Source organism: Lycorma delicatula, chromosome 3 (genome assembly GCF_047948215.1).
Source record: "Lycorma delicatula isolate Av1 chromosome 3, ASM4794821v1, whole genome shotgun sequence".
Classification (NCBI taxonomy): domain Eukaryota; kingdom Metazoa; phylum Arthropoda; class Insecta; order Hemiptera; family Fulgoridae; genus Lycorma; species Lycorma delicatula.
In genome coordinates this window covers 154,919,535-154,933,647 of record NC_134457.1, presented here as the reverse complement: position 1 = coordinate 154,933,647, position 14,113 = coordinate 154,919,535, and the positions used below count along the sequence as shown (strand labels likewise).

The 14,113-nt window shown below is 30.1% G+C and overlaps 1 protein-coding gene across 6 annotated transcripts in view; it reads right to left on the bottom strand.

Annotated features, from left to right (window-relative positions):
• Nucleotides 1–14,113, bottom strand: part of LOC142322123 (uncharacterized) — a 63,738-nt gene that overhangs the window by 41,202 nt on the left and 8,423 nt on the right. For all 6 annotated transcript variants that reach the window (XR_012755781.1, XR_012755780.1, XM_075360835.1 and 3 more), the window contains exons 2-4: nt 8,950–10,435; nt 4,574–4,683; nt 1,503–1,646 (exon numbers count right to left, since the gene is read on the bottom strand). Coding sequence is in view for 4 of the 6 variants with exons in the window: in XM_075360835.1 (XP_075216950.1) it covers nt 1,503–1,646; nt 4,574–4,683; nt 8,950–10,435 (1,740 nt within the window). In the remaining 2 variants the exon portion in view is untranslated. The remainder of the gene's footprint in view (nt 1–1,502; nt 1,647–4,573; nt 4,684–8,949; nt 10,436–14,113) is intronic.

Here is a 14,113-nt window from a genome sequence, read left to right as displayed (position 1 = left end):
TTTTTAACCAGAATAAGTGTTAAGATTGCCTAAACATATAGGAAAGATGAACTGATAAAAAATACTAAAAGATAGTGGTCCTCTTGCAAGACTTGACATATTTGAATGTGAGCAGTTTTAACCACATATGAGTTGATATATTTGAAATTTTTGTTTTTTCTTTCATGTATGTCTTTTAAATTAAGGTAATAATTAACATACACAGTGAGCAGTGAAGAAAATTTGAAACTAAACAGAAAGGTTGTTTAACAAAAAATTCAGGAAACTTGCTTTAGACAAGACTGGAAAGCATACAGTTATTTGGCATTTCAAAAATCAAATTAACAAATAATGTTGTGTTCTTTGCATGATGCAAAACTTCACTGAAAAAAAATGTTGTATTACAAACTTTTATTACTTTTGATTTATTTAAATTAGGGACTGACTGTAGTCAAACACCATAGTGGACTTGCAACAATATTATTTGAATGTTAAAATGAATACACTACCCTAATCTTTTGCAAATCAAAACAATACTTAAATATTACTTAAGAAAAATTTTGATCAAAGGTTCGGGTGTTAGATTACACAATACATTCTAAATAAAAGGTATATTTTAATTGATATTGGTGTCAGCTATCACTTCACCACTAACCTTGGTTCAGAGTGATAATGTCTCAGTTTTTAACCCAGAAGGTCCTAGGTTATACCTGGTCAGACAGCATTTTTTGTGCGCTAGAAAATTTCAATTTCATATTACCACTTGCACACTTCAAGCTTATGCAGTGAATTATTTGATAGCAACAAAAAAAATGGTAAAAACTGTGTATACTGTAGAAAGAAGAATAAAAACATACACTTGTTTTAAGGAATAAAAACAGAATTCAAAAACTAATTTAATTAAATACCTATTAGTTTAAATTAATCTTATGAAGAGTAGGAGGTTTAGCTTTACTCAGTCATACCATGAGTGATTAGGTACAACCCCATGATGGGAAATGGAGTCCTTAGACAGTCCCAAAGGACAGAGGGTTGCTACTCTACTGAACCCTAGTAAACTCACCATTTTTTTGGCTACTAGAAGGCAGCAGCATGATGCTACAAATGGAATCAGGACCACAGATGATCCATTTATGTGGCACTTGACTAAGGAAGAAAGAGTATAGTAAATGGAAAGAAATAATCAACCCAACAAAGACATTCTTCTGACTGGGGTAGTCTTGTCAAGGATCAAAAAAAGGATGTATACCTTTAATAATATTTACAAAACACAAAACCGTCCCAGAATAATTATCCTAACAGCTGACAATAAAATTATACATATAATGTAATAAGAAGACAATTGTTCCAAATCTATGCATGTCTGTACATAAAAATAGTATTTTACTTTTCTGAAAATTTATAAAATTATATCTTACCATATCAATTAATCTTAAAAGTTTTATAAACAAGAAAACGCCTCTTCAAAAATTTAATGTTATAGAGTTTTTGTAAAATTTCTATATTAACATAAATTAATGTACCTGTAAATCAATGTACTTCAGTCGATGCAAAGAATTAGTAAGAATTATGATTCCATTATCAGATATGTTATGACAATAGCTTAAATTAAGAGTATGAATACTTGGATTATTAGCTGCAATAAAAGATAATCCAATATCAGTGATCTGTAAAAAAAAGAATTTAAAAGAATAGGTTTATAAAAACAATGATATATAAAATTAAAATAAAAAATGTATAAAAATATACTTTTTTTTAATAACATGAGTACCAAAATTCATTTTCAAATCCTTGAATCAATCTTCAGCTGAGTTAAAACCATTTATATGAAACTTAACTTATTGATTTATGTTCATTAAATAATTAGTACTGCACATATGTATCAACTTAACTTCAAAATGTACTAGGCGATTTGAAAAACATGATAAAAATATTCATACACTACTTCAAAATCAAGATTTAGCTTGTATCTAAATCATTACCTACACAATAAATTTTTCTTATAAAAAATAATCTTCCTGTAGTAAGCAATGACTCGCTGAAGACACAACTCATTTCATTAAAGCTAAATGAATATAAATGATATGAAACAATGACACAACATACGTCTATATCATGACTTGTAATAACAAAATGCAGACAGTCCCACTATAACGCAACTCGATATACCGTGGATATGGATATAACATGGATTATAACCTGTCCCCCAAAAAAGTCTGAATATCTGCAAAAATATAATAGGATGAAAAAATGCTAGTCATCCAACCACTGTATTTGAAATTAGTGTAAAATCCACCATAAATCCTTTGACATTGTTAACAATACACTTCTAATACAATCTGTAAATTAGTCACAACCAATTTTAAAGCCTTGTAATTCCCAAAAACATGATTCAATAAAACTAAACTATGATTCTAATAAAGTAATATGAGAGATTCTTATGATATACTGCAAATGACTCATTTCCTGTAACAGCGATAAGACCATCAATGTGCTACCTGCACATGGCACAGTATACGGTATCTGAATGTTATTATGTATTGTGATTTATTCTGAGCTGCTTTTACTGTGTATCCGTATCGTTAAATTTTATTACATTGGTTAATTTATTAGATTTTGTAGTGTTTGTTTTCATTCATAATTGCCTAACATGTTGTCTAAACAAGAAATATATTCTGTAAAGGAAAAATTAGAAATTATTGAAAAGGATAAGGCAGGTCATAAAAAAACCAGTTTATCCCGAAAATTCGGTGTGCCTGAAAGTACTATATGTGATTGGGTGAAAGAAGATAAACTGCGTTCTTCTATTGATTCAGTAGATGAAACAGTTGGACTTGATCATAAAAAGTTAGACTCTGTGATGTTAATGTTGTAGATGAGTGTATTATGTACCTTTGGTTTTTGCAAAAATGAAGAGAAGGAGTGCCGCTATCAAGGCCTATATTTCAAGCTCAGGCACTAAGTTTTCATAAACAAATTAACAATGGAGAAGAATTCAATGCTTCAAGCAGTTGGTTATCACGATGGAAAATCTGTCTTGGCATAGGCCAAGTAAATATCAAAGGAGAATCTCGTTCAGCAGATGAAACGGCAGCCAAACATTTTTCACAAACAATATTACAACCAGTTGTAGAAAAGAAAAATTTCAGTGACGAACAGCTGTATAATTGTGATGAAACTGCTTTTTATTATAAAGTATTGCCAACAAAAACATTAGATGAGAAGCGGGTACCAAATAAATCTGGTATGAAAATGAACAAAGAAAAGGTAACCTTTCTTTTGTGTGCCAATAAGTCAGGAAATCATAAACTGAAGCCGTTGTTCATAGGCAAGTATGCCAGTCCACACTACTTCACACATTAATATGAATTCATTACCGGTTATTTTTATAAATAGTAAAAATGCTTGCGTGATGTGTAATTTTTTTTTTAATGTGGTTTAACGACAAATTTGTGGCTTGTGTTAAAAATTATTTATGAGTTTGAAAACTGGAAGAAAAAGCTTTATTACTTCTTGATAATTGCCCTGCTCATCTGCCTACTGACTAGTTGAAATCTAAATATGGGAAAATAATCGCAATGTTTTTACTCAAGAATACCATAACTTTGATCCAACCATTAGACCGAAGAGTTATTCAGGCATTTAAAGCTTATTACCAATGAGTGCTACTGACTGCTATCGTTAACTCAGAATTACAAGTAACAGGATTTCTTAGAACTGTGTCATTAAAATGTGTTGTATACAGCACTGGAACAGCATGGAGAAACATAAATTCTATTACAATTAAAAATTGTTGGTTGTTATTGTCACAGAATAATACAGAAGACATTGAAACAGGAAATTTTCATATTTTTACTGACGAACACACACTGAAATTGTCAAATTCAACCGGGCAAGAACTATCTGTAAGTCATCTCACTATCTGTACGTCATCTATCTGTAAGTAGGTTCAAGAAGACAATCAACACCTGTTGCTCATTACATGATCGAAGAAGAAATTGTAAACTCCATTCTACAACCTAACAATAATTTGTTGGAGGAAGAAGGGAAAGGTGTTGCAGAGGTTGCTGTTACAGAGAGATCTACACCTCAAAAAAAGACGTTCTGGAAAATATAAATAGTGTAATAACATGGATGGAGCAACAAAGTGATAGTGATGATCGTCATTTATTGCATTTATAAAGTGTAAAGTCATATACTCGTATTATAAAAAAGAAACATACAACCTCAAAACAAAAAAAAACAATAACTTTTTATTATTTTAAAAAATAATTTGCATTCAAAGAAAAAATATCACATCTTCCACAGTTAACTTGTTTCTATGTAAGTACACATTATACTGTATTGGCTTTTTCTATTAAACCATTATTGCTTGATTTTTTGCCTATTTTTTTAATTGATTCCCTTTGTGATTTAAAATCTACTTCTAGAAATAACATGGTTAGCCTATAACATGTGTGTTACGTAAGTCCCCTGATAACCATGTTATAGCAGGGTTACATGTAAATATATTATATAAAGTCATAAATCTACACCAGTTTTAATTTAAAGATTAAAAAAGCGTAAACAGTCACGTAATCTATAAAATACAAACCTGCTGGCATCTACTTAAATTTAAATGTTGTAGTTCTTTAAGTTTTAAAGCATATTCTAGACTAACATCCGTTATCCTATTACAACTTTGTAAGTCAAGTTCTTGAAGACCTGAAACAATCGTAACAAAGGTTTGTGTAACAATAAAAACAAACTGCAAGAAAGAACATTATCACAAAAATCAACTAATAACACGGTAACAAATGTTCACTAAATCCGTTAACAAACATTAATTCCTAACTATCAAAATAATTAATTAACCTTTTTTTTTTAATGAAACAATATTTATTATTTAAATATTTATTAAACAATATCTATTATTTATATCTATTATTATTATTTTTATTATTTGATTTAAGAGAGCATTAAAAGATTTAAATGGTAGAAAGGCTCCTGGAACAGATGGAATATCTGTAGAATTACTGTGCAGTGCGGGTGAGGAAGCGATTAGACAATTATACAAACTGGTGTGTAATATTTATGAAAAAGGGGAAGTTCCATCAGACTCAAAAAGAGGGTTATAGTCATGATACCAAAGAAATCAGGAGCAGATAAATGTGAAGAATACAGAACAATTAGCTTAACTAGCCATGCATCAAAAATCTTAACTAGAATTCTGTACAGAAGAATTGAAAGGAGAGTGAAAGAAGTGTTACGAGAAGACTAATTTGGTTTAAAAAAAAGTATAGGGACAAGGGAAGCAATTTTAGGCCTCAGATTAATAGTAGAAGGAAGATTAAAGAAAAACAAACCAACATACTTGGCATTTATAGACCTAGAAAAGGCATTCAATAACATAAACTGGATTAAAATGTTCAGCATTTTTAAAAAATTAGTGTTCAAAAACAGAGATAGAAGAACAATTACTAACATTTACAGGAACCAAACAGCAACAGTAACAACTGAAGAACAGAAGAAAGAAGCAGTAATAAGAAAGGAAGTCTAACAAGGATGCTCCCTATACCCATTACTTTTTAATCTTTACATAGAACTAGCAGTTAATGATGTTAAAGAACAATTTAGATCCAGAGTAACATTACAAGGTGAAAAGATAAAGATGCTACGATTTGCTGATGATATAGTAATTCTAGCCGAGAGTAAAAAGGATTTAGAAGAAACAATGAACAGCATGGATGAAGTCCTATGCAAGAACTACTGCATTAAAATAAACAAGAACAAAACAAAAGTAATAAAATGTAGTAGAAATAATGAAGACGGACCACTGAATGCGAAAATAAGAAGAGAAAAGATTATGGAGGTAGAAGAATTTTGTTATTTGGGAAGTAGAATTACTAAAGATGGACAAAGCAGGAGTGATATAAAATGCCGAATAGCACAGGCGAAACGAAATTGCAATCAGAAATTATAATTTGTTTACATCAAAAATTAATTTAAATGTCAGGAAAAGATTTTTGAAAGTATATGTTTAGAGCATTGCTTTATGTGGAAGTGAAACTTCGACGATCGAAGTACCTGAGAAGAAAAGATTAGAAGCTTTTGAAATGTGGTGCTATAGGAGAATGTTAAAAATCAGATGGGTGATAAAGTGACAAATGAATTGGTGTTGCGGTAAATTGATGAAGAAAGAAGCATTTGGAAAAATATAGTTAAAAGAAGAGACTTATAGGCCACATATTAAGGCATCCTGGAATAGTTGCTTTAATATTAGAGGGTCAGGTAGAAGGAAAAATTGTGCAGGCAGGCAACATTTGGAATATGTAAAACAAATTGTTAGAGATGTAGGATGTAGGGGGTATACCGAAATGAAACGACTAGCACTAGATAGGGAATCTTGGAGAGCTGCATCAAACCAGTCAAATTACTGAAGACAAAAAAAAAATTTATTATTTGTTATTTTGTTTTATTAATTACCCCTAATGGTTACATAAAATTGCATTAAGAGTTGTATGCAACCCATTTATTGCTTAGTATCTACAGTACAATGGTCTACTCATTACTTGTAACAGTTTCTACTGCCAACCCCAGCAATGCTTACATCACTTTTTTGGAAAAATGTAATGCACACTATTATAAAATTAAATGTTCTATTCCTCTATTTATCTTGATTCTATAACTTATTTCATCCAAAATTTCTCTTGAAGCGTCTGCTACAGTAGTAAAGCATGGATCTTTATGACAAAGAAACCTATTACAAAGAGGAAATTTAGATCTGAATAAAAACATAATGTAAAACAACTTCTGTATATCATAAAAATATGGCAGTTTGCTGCATATTAATACTACAAAAAAAAACACAAATTTAATAGAAACAATTAAAGAGGTAATAGAAACAATTAAATAAAGAAAACAAAATAGACAATAAACAAATGAACATTATTTCTGGCCACAAAATGCAGTCGTGTAAATCATTATAAATATAAACTGTCTAGATTAATCTTTACATCAGCCCATAGAGTAGCATAATATTAACTTTTGGGAGCATGTTCAAAATAACCTGTATAGCTGTTTGTATCTCCCATATTTCCTCTTGTTTGTCAAAAAATTATTTTAATATTACCCAAAGCAATCTTTTCAAATATGTAAACTGAAAAAATAAAACATGAATACAATCAGTTACATTTTGTCAAAATAAACAAAGATGTTCATGTAAACCAATTAGTAACATCCATTTGGTGAAAATGTTATTAACCTTTTCTCTCTCTTCATCATTTTATATCTTATGTGTTTTCCTCTAACAATCATGAATAACATATGCTTTACAATTTAATAGTTGCATTATTTTTAAATATATATAACTCAAAAAAAAAAAAAAGTTAAACAGAAACATTTAAAAAAGTAGTCTTTGGCAGTCATTAATTTTTTGTGTTAGATAATATAAAAACAAAATTATGAATGACTATACTAAAGTAAAATTAGATAAAAACCTTAACAATTTGATAAAAAATATCATATCATTTTTGTACAATAATTAATATTTTTATTGGCATAATTACCAAAACATTAGTATATAAATTATCAAACATGAAATGCCAATATGAAATAAAACTGTTTTGCTTTTTCATAGCAACTTGATTACGATTTAATGGGAAAAACCCATTAATAATAATTCTCTTTGCTAATTTGCAATATATTAATATATTAAATTCATACTAACAATGAAGTGACATATGATTATATACAAGTATATTATATGCTCATGTTTTATTTATTTGCTTAATTTTAATATTTTTCAATACCACATTAAGTAGTATATAAATGAAACCTCAGACACAATCTCAAACATCTTGAATTCTACTAAAAATAAATAGTAATTAAAGAAATTAAAAATACTGATAATAAATTTTTTAATTTAATTAATTTATTTTTTTCTAGATTTGATTACGCTCTAAATAAGAGATTATTTTTAAGTATAAATTACAATACTATAAATCAGACAATTTATAAATATAAATATTTGAATGAAAGTAAACAATTTGTGGTCACAAATTTTTGAATTAATAATACAATCCAGATATTAGTAAAATTACCAGGCAGAAAATAATAATTCAATACCTTTACAAAGTCTTTGTAAATCCATGGATATCTGCTGATTTAGAATATTTTCTTACATTAAGATTGTTAGCTTTTCTTCAGAATGATATTAAACTACAAAGAATGTTAAATGCTCATATTGACTATTGACATTACCAAGTCAACTTGATACAATTTACCCCTTAATTGTCCACCACATACTTTGCACACTATGTTCTTAAAAATTACAGTGCATCATAAATGGTAAAATTTATTCACATAATAATGGTAAAGCTCTCACTAGGGCCTTATAATTCTCCAATTTCCTGAATACATAAAAGCTGAAATTTGGTATTTTTATTCCTACGGTTGCTTTTAGGAAAATAATTCTATCTTCTATAAGGTTTAAAAAGGACATCCATCCTTAAGTTAAAAAATTCAGTATATGCCTAAGGAGGAACATTCTTCAGCTAGCAATGAAATGAAAGATTTATATAAAAATTCTGAAACTTATTTTTTCCAAATTTCCAAATTTTGGATATTTTGTTTGATGCCATATTTAATCTACCACTAAAGGAGTGCTTGAATTCAAAACACACTATACTATTCCCTCTTCCTAAAAAAAAATATATAAAAGTATAGAAGTAGTGATTCTCGCAATCTTACTATTGCAGGCTTCATTAAGAATCTGTATTAAAAACACTTAAAATTTTTTTGCTTTACAATATACCATACTTATCAATATAAAGATGCAGATATTTATATCATATCGACATCAACCTTACTTAATTTCTTCAGAAATCTATCTTATATTTCACAATATTTGCCTAAATGATAATAAATAAACATCAATAATTAATTTCAGATAATAGTTTTACATAACAGTCAATGATAAAATAGAAATACCTTTGAGACATGAGAGCGAATAACTTTCTTCTGAATTTAGACTATTTTCACACAGCAATTTTACTGTTTCTTTCATCCTTGCATCCCTCACAATATCTTCTTCAGCTTTACTTCTCAGTGAAATATAATGAGTTCCTTTAATTTCATCAATTTGTTTAGCAATATCAGTATCTACTCTACATTGCTCCATTTGCATTCCTGTTAATCCAGCATCGGTAATCGCACCACAATTTGCTAATTTTAATGAACGAAGTAAAATTAAATTTTTACACACTGCTTGAAGAGTTTTATCACAAACTGAATAAAAACAATGACTTAAATCTAGATGTAATAAGTTGGTTAAGTTTTCTGTTAAAAATATAATACTTGAAGCAGACAGTTTATTTAATAATCGTAAATGAAGCCATTTAAGTCTCTTATTTTTTTTAAAGTATAACCACGTTTCAATACCTTCTCCAGTGACTTGTTCACATTCTGATATATCCAAATATTCTAAATTAGACAGTTTGTAAAGCTCAACAACTCCTACATCTGTAATAGCCCTACAATTACAAACTCGAAGTTTTTTTAATTGAGATAATCTATCACAGATACTAATAAATGACTGATCGGTTACACGAGAACATCCGCTTAGATCAAGTACTACCAAAGAACATTGATACTGTGTCACAGACAAAACACCAGCATTTGTTAATTGTTCACAGTTCTGTAAATACAATTCTTTCAAATGAAGATTTGGTAATTCAGCTATTTGTAATAATGATTTGCTGTTGACTAATGTCTGACTTAAATCTAAACATGTAAGTCTATCTGAAAAATTCTGTATAAATTGTATTACATTTAAGAATGTTAAAACAGTTTCAGAAGCAAACAACGGTTCACCAGATACAGCTCTATTAGGATAAAACTTTTTATATAATCCAGGATGAAAAGATATTTGACAACCAGCTAATGAAAGTGCCTTCAAATTAATCATTACTGAAACAAAACGATTAAATAAGGCATCTGATAAATAACGATTACAACTTAAGCTTAGATTTGTAACATTCATCAAAGACTTCCTTAATGTAAGCACATCACTTTGATCATCTAACAATTTTCCAGAAATTAACGGTTCTCGACAATTTTTTATTTCAAGAAACTCTAAGCTTTTGCAATTCGATAAAATTTCAATAACCATTCTTCCAGTGATTTCACAATTTTGCAGTGATAATGATTTTATTTCAGGTCCAACTTTCCACCAAAATTTTTGCATTTTTGAGTTTAACTCCAATTCAATAAATACAAAATGTAGAAACGGTCTACAACTTTTATCGATTATTCTTAAAGCCATTGTTACATCATCTTCTAATGAAACTTTGCTGAATACAACTTTTTCATGATTTAAAAATTGAGCCTGTATTGATGCTTCATACCAGAGTTGACAAACTTGTCCAGCAGATATTCTATCTTGATAAGGAAGAAATTCCATTATATAAGAAACCACCTAAAAAAATTAAAAACAAAGTGATACACAAAATCATATCAAATAGAACAGCTTCATGGCATTAATATTAAATATCACACATTAGAAGTAGAAGGATTATGTTTTTCTTATGATCATGAATGTTGAATGAAACACAATAAAACTCAACCAGTTCATTCAATTGTGAAGAAATCTCTTATCGTAGATACACTTCAAAACATTATTAGTACTAATCATTTCAGTAATATTACTCGATTTCTGTCACACAATCTAAATCAGTAACAATTTATATTCGTTATTCTTTTTACAAATATTTTTAAGAATTATAAAAATATTAGGAAAAACTCATTACTATTCAACTAATAGTCTTAACTAAAAAATGAACTAAAAGATTTGAAACTAAAAATGAATTATACTTAGTGTTCAGCTTTAATGTTCATCAGTTTTGCGACAAACTATCTGTTCATTAATAACCTGATACAGAACTGACTCTTCTAAAGTAACAGTCTCTTGTGTAAATTTTTACAGAAGAAACTGTACTTCCTACAGTTTATTTCACTATTTTATGTACAAATAGGTACTAATTAAACATTAGTTGATATTGGACTGGATGCACTACAAAGGTGGACTGGATTACAGAGGTTAGCTGTAATTCATTGTGTATTGCAAGAGTTGAAAAAAAGAACAGACATTTTATACTCTTCACATTCTTTCTCTATCTCTAAATATATGGAAGAAAACATTAAAAAGGTACTGAATTTTCTTAACAATTAACTTCCAGTTATGATTTAATACACACTGACCTATATTTATGATAAGAAAGATGAGAGAAACATACTGTTCGAACATCTTGATACATGATCCTTTCCCACAGTTCTGCAGAATTTCCAGGTTATATTTTAACGCAATATTTAGTATGATGTGGTTGACAAAACTCTACATTACTGCAGAATGATTTCATAAAATCCATTATAGATTATTGTGAAGTGCTTATCTAGTGTATAACTTTGTAACTCATTCTCTTGAAGCACTAATTTATAGTTTGGGAGTGTATTACATGGATGTTGGAAAATTTTCTTTATTCTTTATTCAAAAAGGTATTCTACATCAAGGTTTTAATTCTGTGAGTAACCTTTACAAAATTTTTATGAATGTGCTGGATTCAAATCCCAATCACGCTTAAATTTTCAAATGTTACAAATTTCATATCTAACTGCAATTTGGAAAAAGTTATGTAGGGAAATAAATAAATAATGCATTATCTTTTACATTAATATTTATGTTTTATTAATTAATCTATAACATAAGAGTGACTCAATGAGCAAATCAGATAATTTGTAATGTTGAATTCAATCTGGTCTTGTATTGACATTATGCAGTATGGTTATAAAAACTGTAAGTTCAAATAGAATAGGTTGGTCTAGTGGTGAACTCATCATCACAAATCAGCTGATTTCCAAGTCAGGAGTTCTAAGGTTCAAATCCTGGTAAAGGCAGTTATTTTATATGGATTTGAATACTAGATTGTAGACACCAGTGTTCTTTGGTGTTTGGGTTTCAATTCACCACACATCACAGGAATGGTCGACCTGAGACTGTACAAGACTACATTTCACTTACATTCATACATATCATTGTCATTCTCCAAAGTAATACCTTAAGGTGGTTCCAGAGGTTAAACAGAAAAGAGAGGTTATGTGTCAGATTTATTTTGTTTTTGATGTTAAGAAATGTACAAACTCTCTAACATCTGCAAGATAATTTATGGTAGCAACATACGAGGAATATTCATAAAGTAAGGGCTATCGGCTTATATTTAAATATCTGCGGGTCTGAACACAGCAGAGCTATCTATCGGCTATTTACAAAGCCACAGCCGCTGTTTGCCAGCTGGTGAATGCAGATAGCAATGTCCACAATAATCGTTTCTCCCATCAGTTGTGAAGTGTGCATTGCGATTCAATTTTTGTGTCCAAAAGTATCTTCAGCTGCTGAAATTCACCTGGAGTTGTGCCTAGTGTGTGGACCTACAAAACGAATGAAGGAAAAGTTCGACAACGGTGTCAAGACTTTAAAAATGGCCGCACAACTGTGCATGACGAAGAGCGGAGTGATGATGCACAGGCCTCTTATTCAGACCGACGAAATCGTTGAGCAAGTGAACCGAAAACTGCGATGTGATAGCGAATTACGATTAATGCTATGGCTGATGAATTTCCGCATGTTGGACGCACGTCTATCTACGCAACTGTCACAAATAAAAGCTCGGATATCACAAACTGTGTGCAAGGTGGGTACCGAAAATGCACTCCGACCAATACAAAGAGCAAAGAATGTGCCGTGGACGAGCATTTTTGGACCGCTATCGACAAGATGGAGATGACTTGTTTTCCCACATTGTTACGGACGACGAGACGTGGATACCCTACACCAACGCAGAATCGAAGCAAAGTCAATGCAGTGGCGCCATTCAAGTTCCCCCCAAAAAAAAACAAAAATTTTTACCAATCTCCGAACTCTAGTCGAAAAATGTTGACTACCGTTTTTTGGGACGATAAGGTCGTCATTTTGGTTGATTTCAAGGAACGTGAATCAAAAATTATAGCTTACGTGTACTGCGAAACGCTCATCAAACTGAGATGTACGATCCAATATCGACGACGCGGGAAACTGTCGTCCGGCGTAATCCTCCTTCACGACAACGCGCGTCCTCACATCGCTGCCTTAACCATTAAGATTCAAAATTTTCGTTGGGACTTTTTGACTACCTTCCATCTCCATATAGTCCCGACCCTACACCTAGCAACTACTTCCTCTTCTTGCATTTTAAAAAGTGGCTTGGTGGGCAACGGTTTGAAAACGACGAGGAACTCAAGACTGTCGTTGTCAACTGGCTCAATTCCCAGGTGGCGAACTCTATGCAAAGGGGTTAAAGAAACTGGTGCAGCGTTACGAAAGTGCTTAGAACTGAATGGCGATTAAATGGAAAAGTGAAGTAAATATGTAGTAAACTAAAACTGTAAGTAAAAACCTTTTCTCACGAGTTAATTTTTTTTAAACACCAAACGGCCCTTACATTATGAATATGCCTCATAATTCATAGAAAATATTAAATACCATTACAAAAATTAAATTATATGTAATTAAAATCTATACTTGTATCATAAGAGAAAGTAATTAATAATTAATTGGTTAAAATTTATAATAAACTGTAATCAATTCTAAAAACATATCGCTATTTAAAATTTATACATAAATTAATTTATAATTTATTACTCTATTTATTGTTCATTTTCTCCACATAAACCCTATAAATCAAATTGTGAAATTTAATTATGCAGTATAATTTCATTCTGCTATGTACAAGATATCAGTAGTACATTACTGCTTCACAAAATATGAATAAATGATCAGTTGTTAATGTAAACATTAAATATTTATACTTATGTGCTTTATTTTTGCCTCCTTTTTTTTATTAATATCATATACTACTACTCCATCTAATCAAAAAACATTAACTATCCTCAGTAGAAATAATAGATGCACAGAATATAACAAGCTAATTGATTAAATAAACTAAAAATGTGGCTATGTTAAACATGCGCACAGTTAATACATGTAGCATGGAGGCGATCCAGTAAACTAAATCAAAGCTGATTGTCCCACTTTAAATGTTCTCCGCTGAAAAGTTTGGAAATG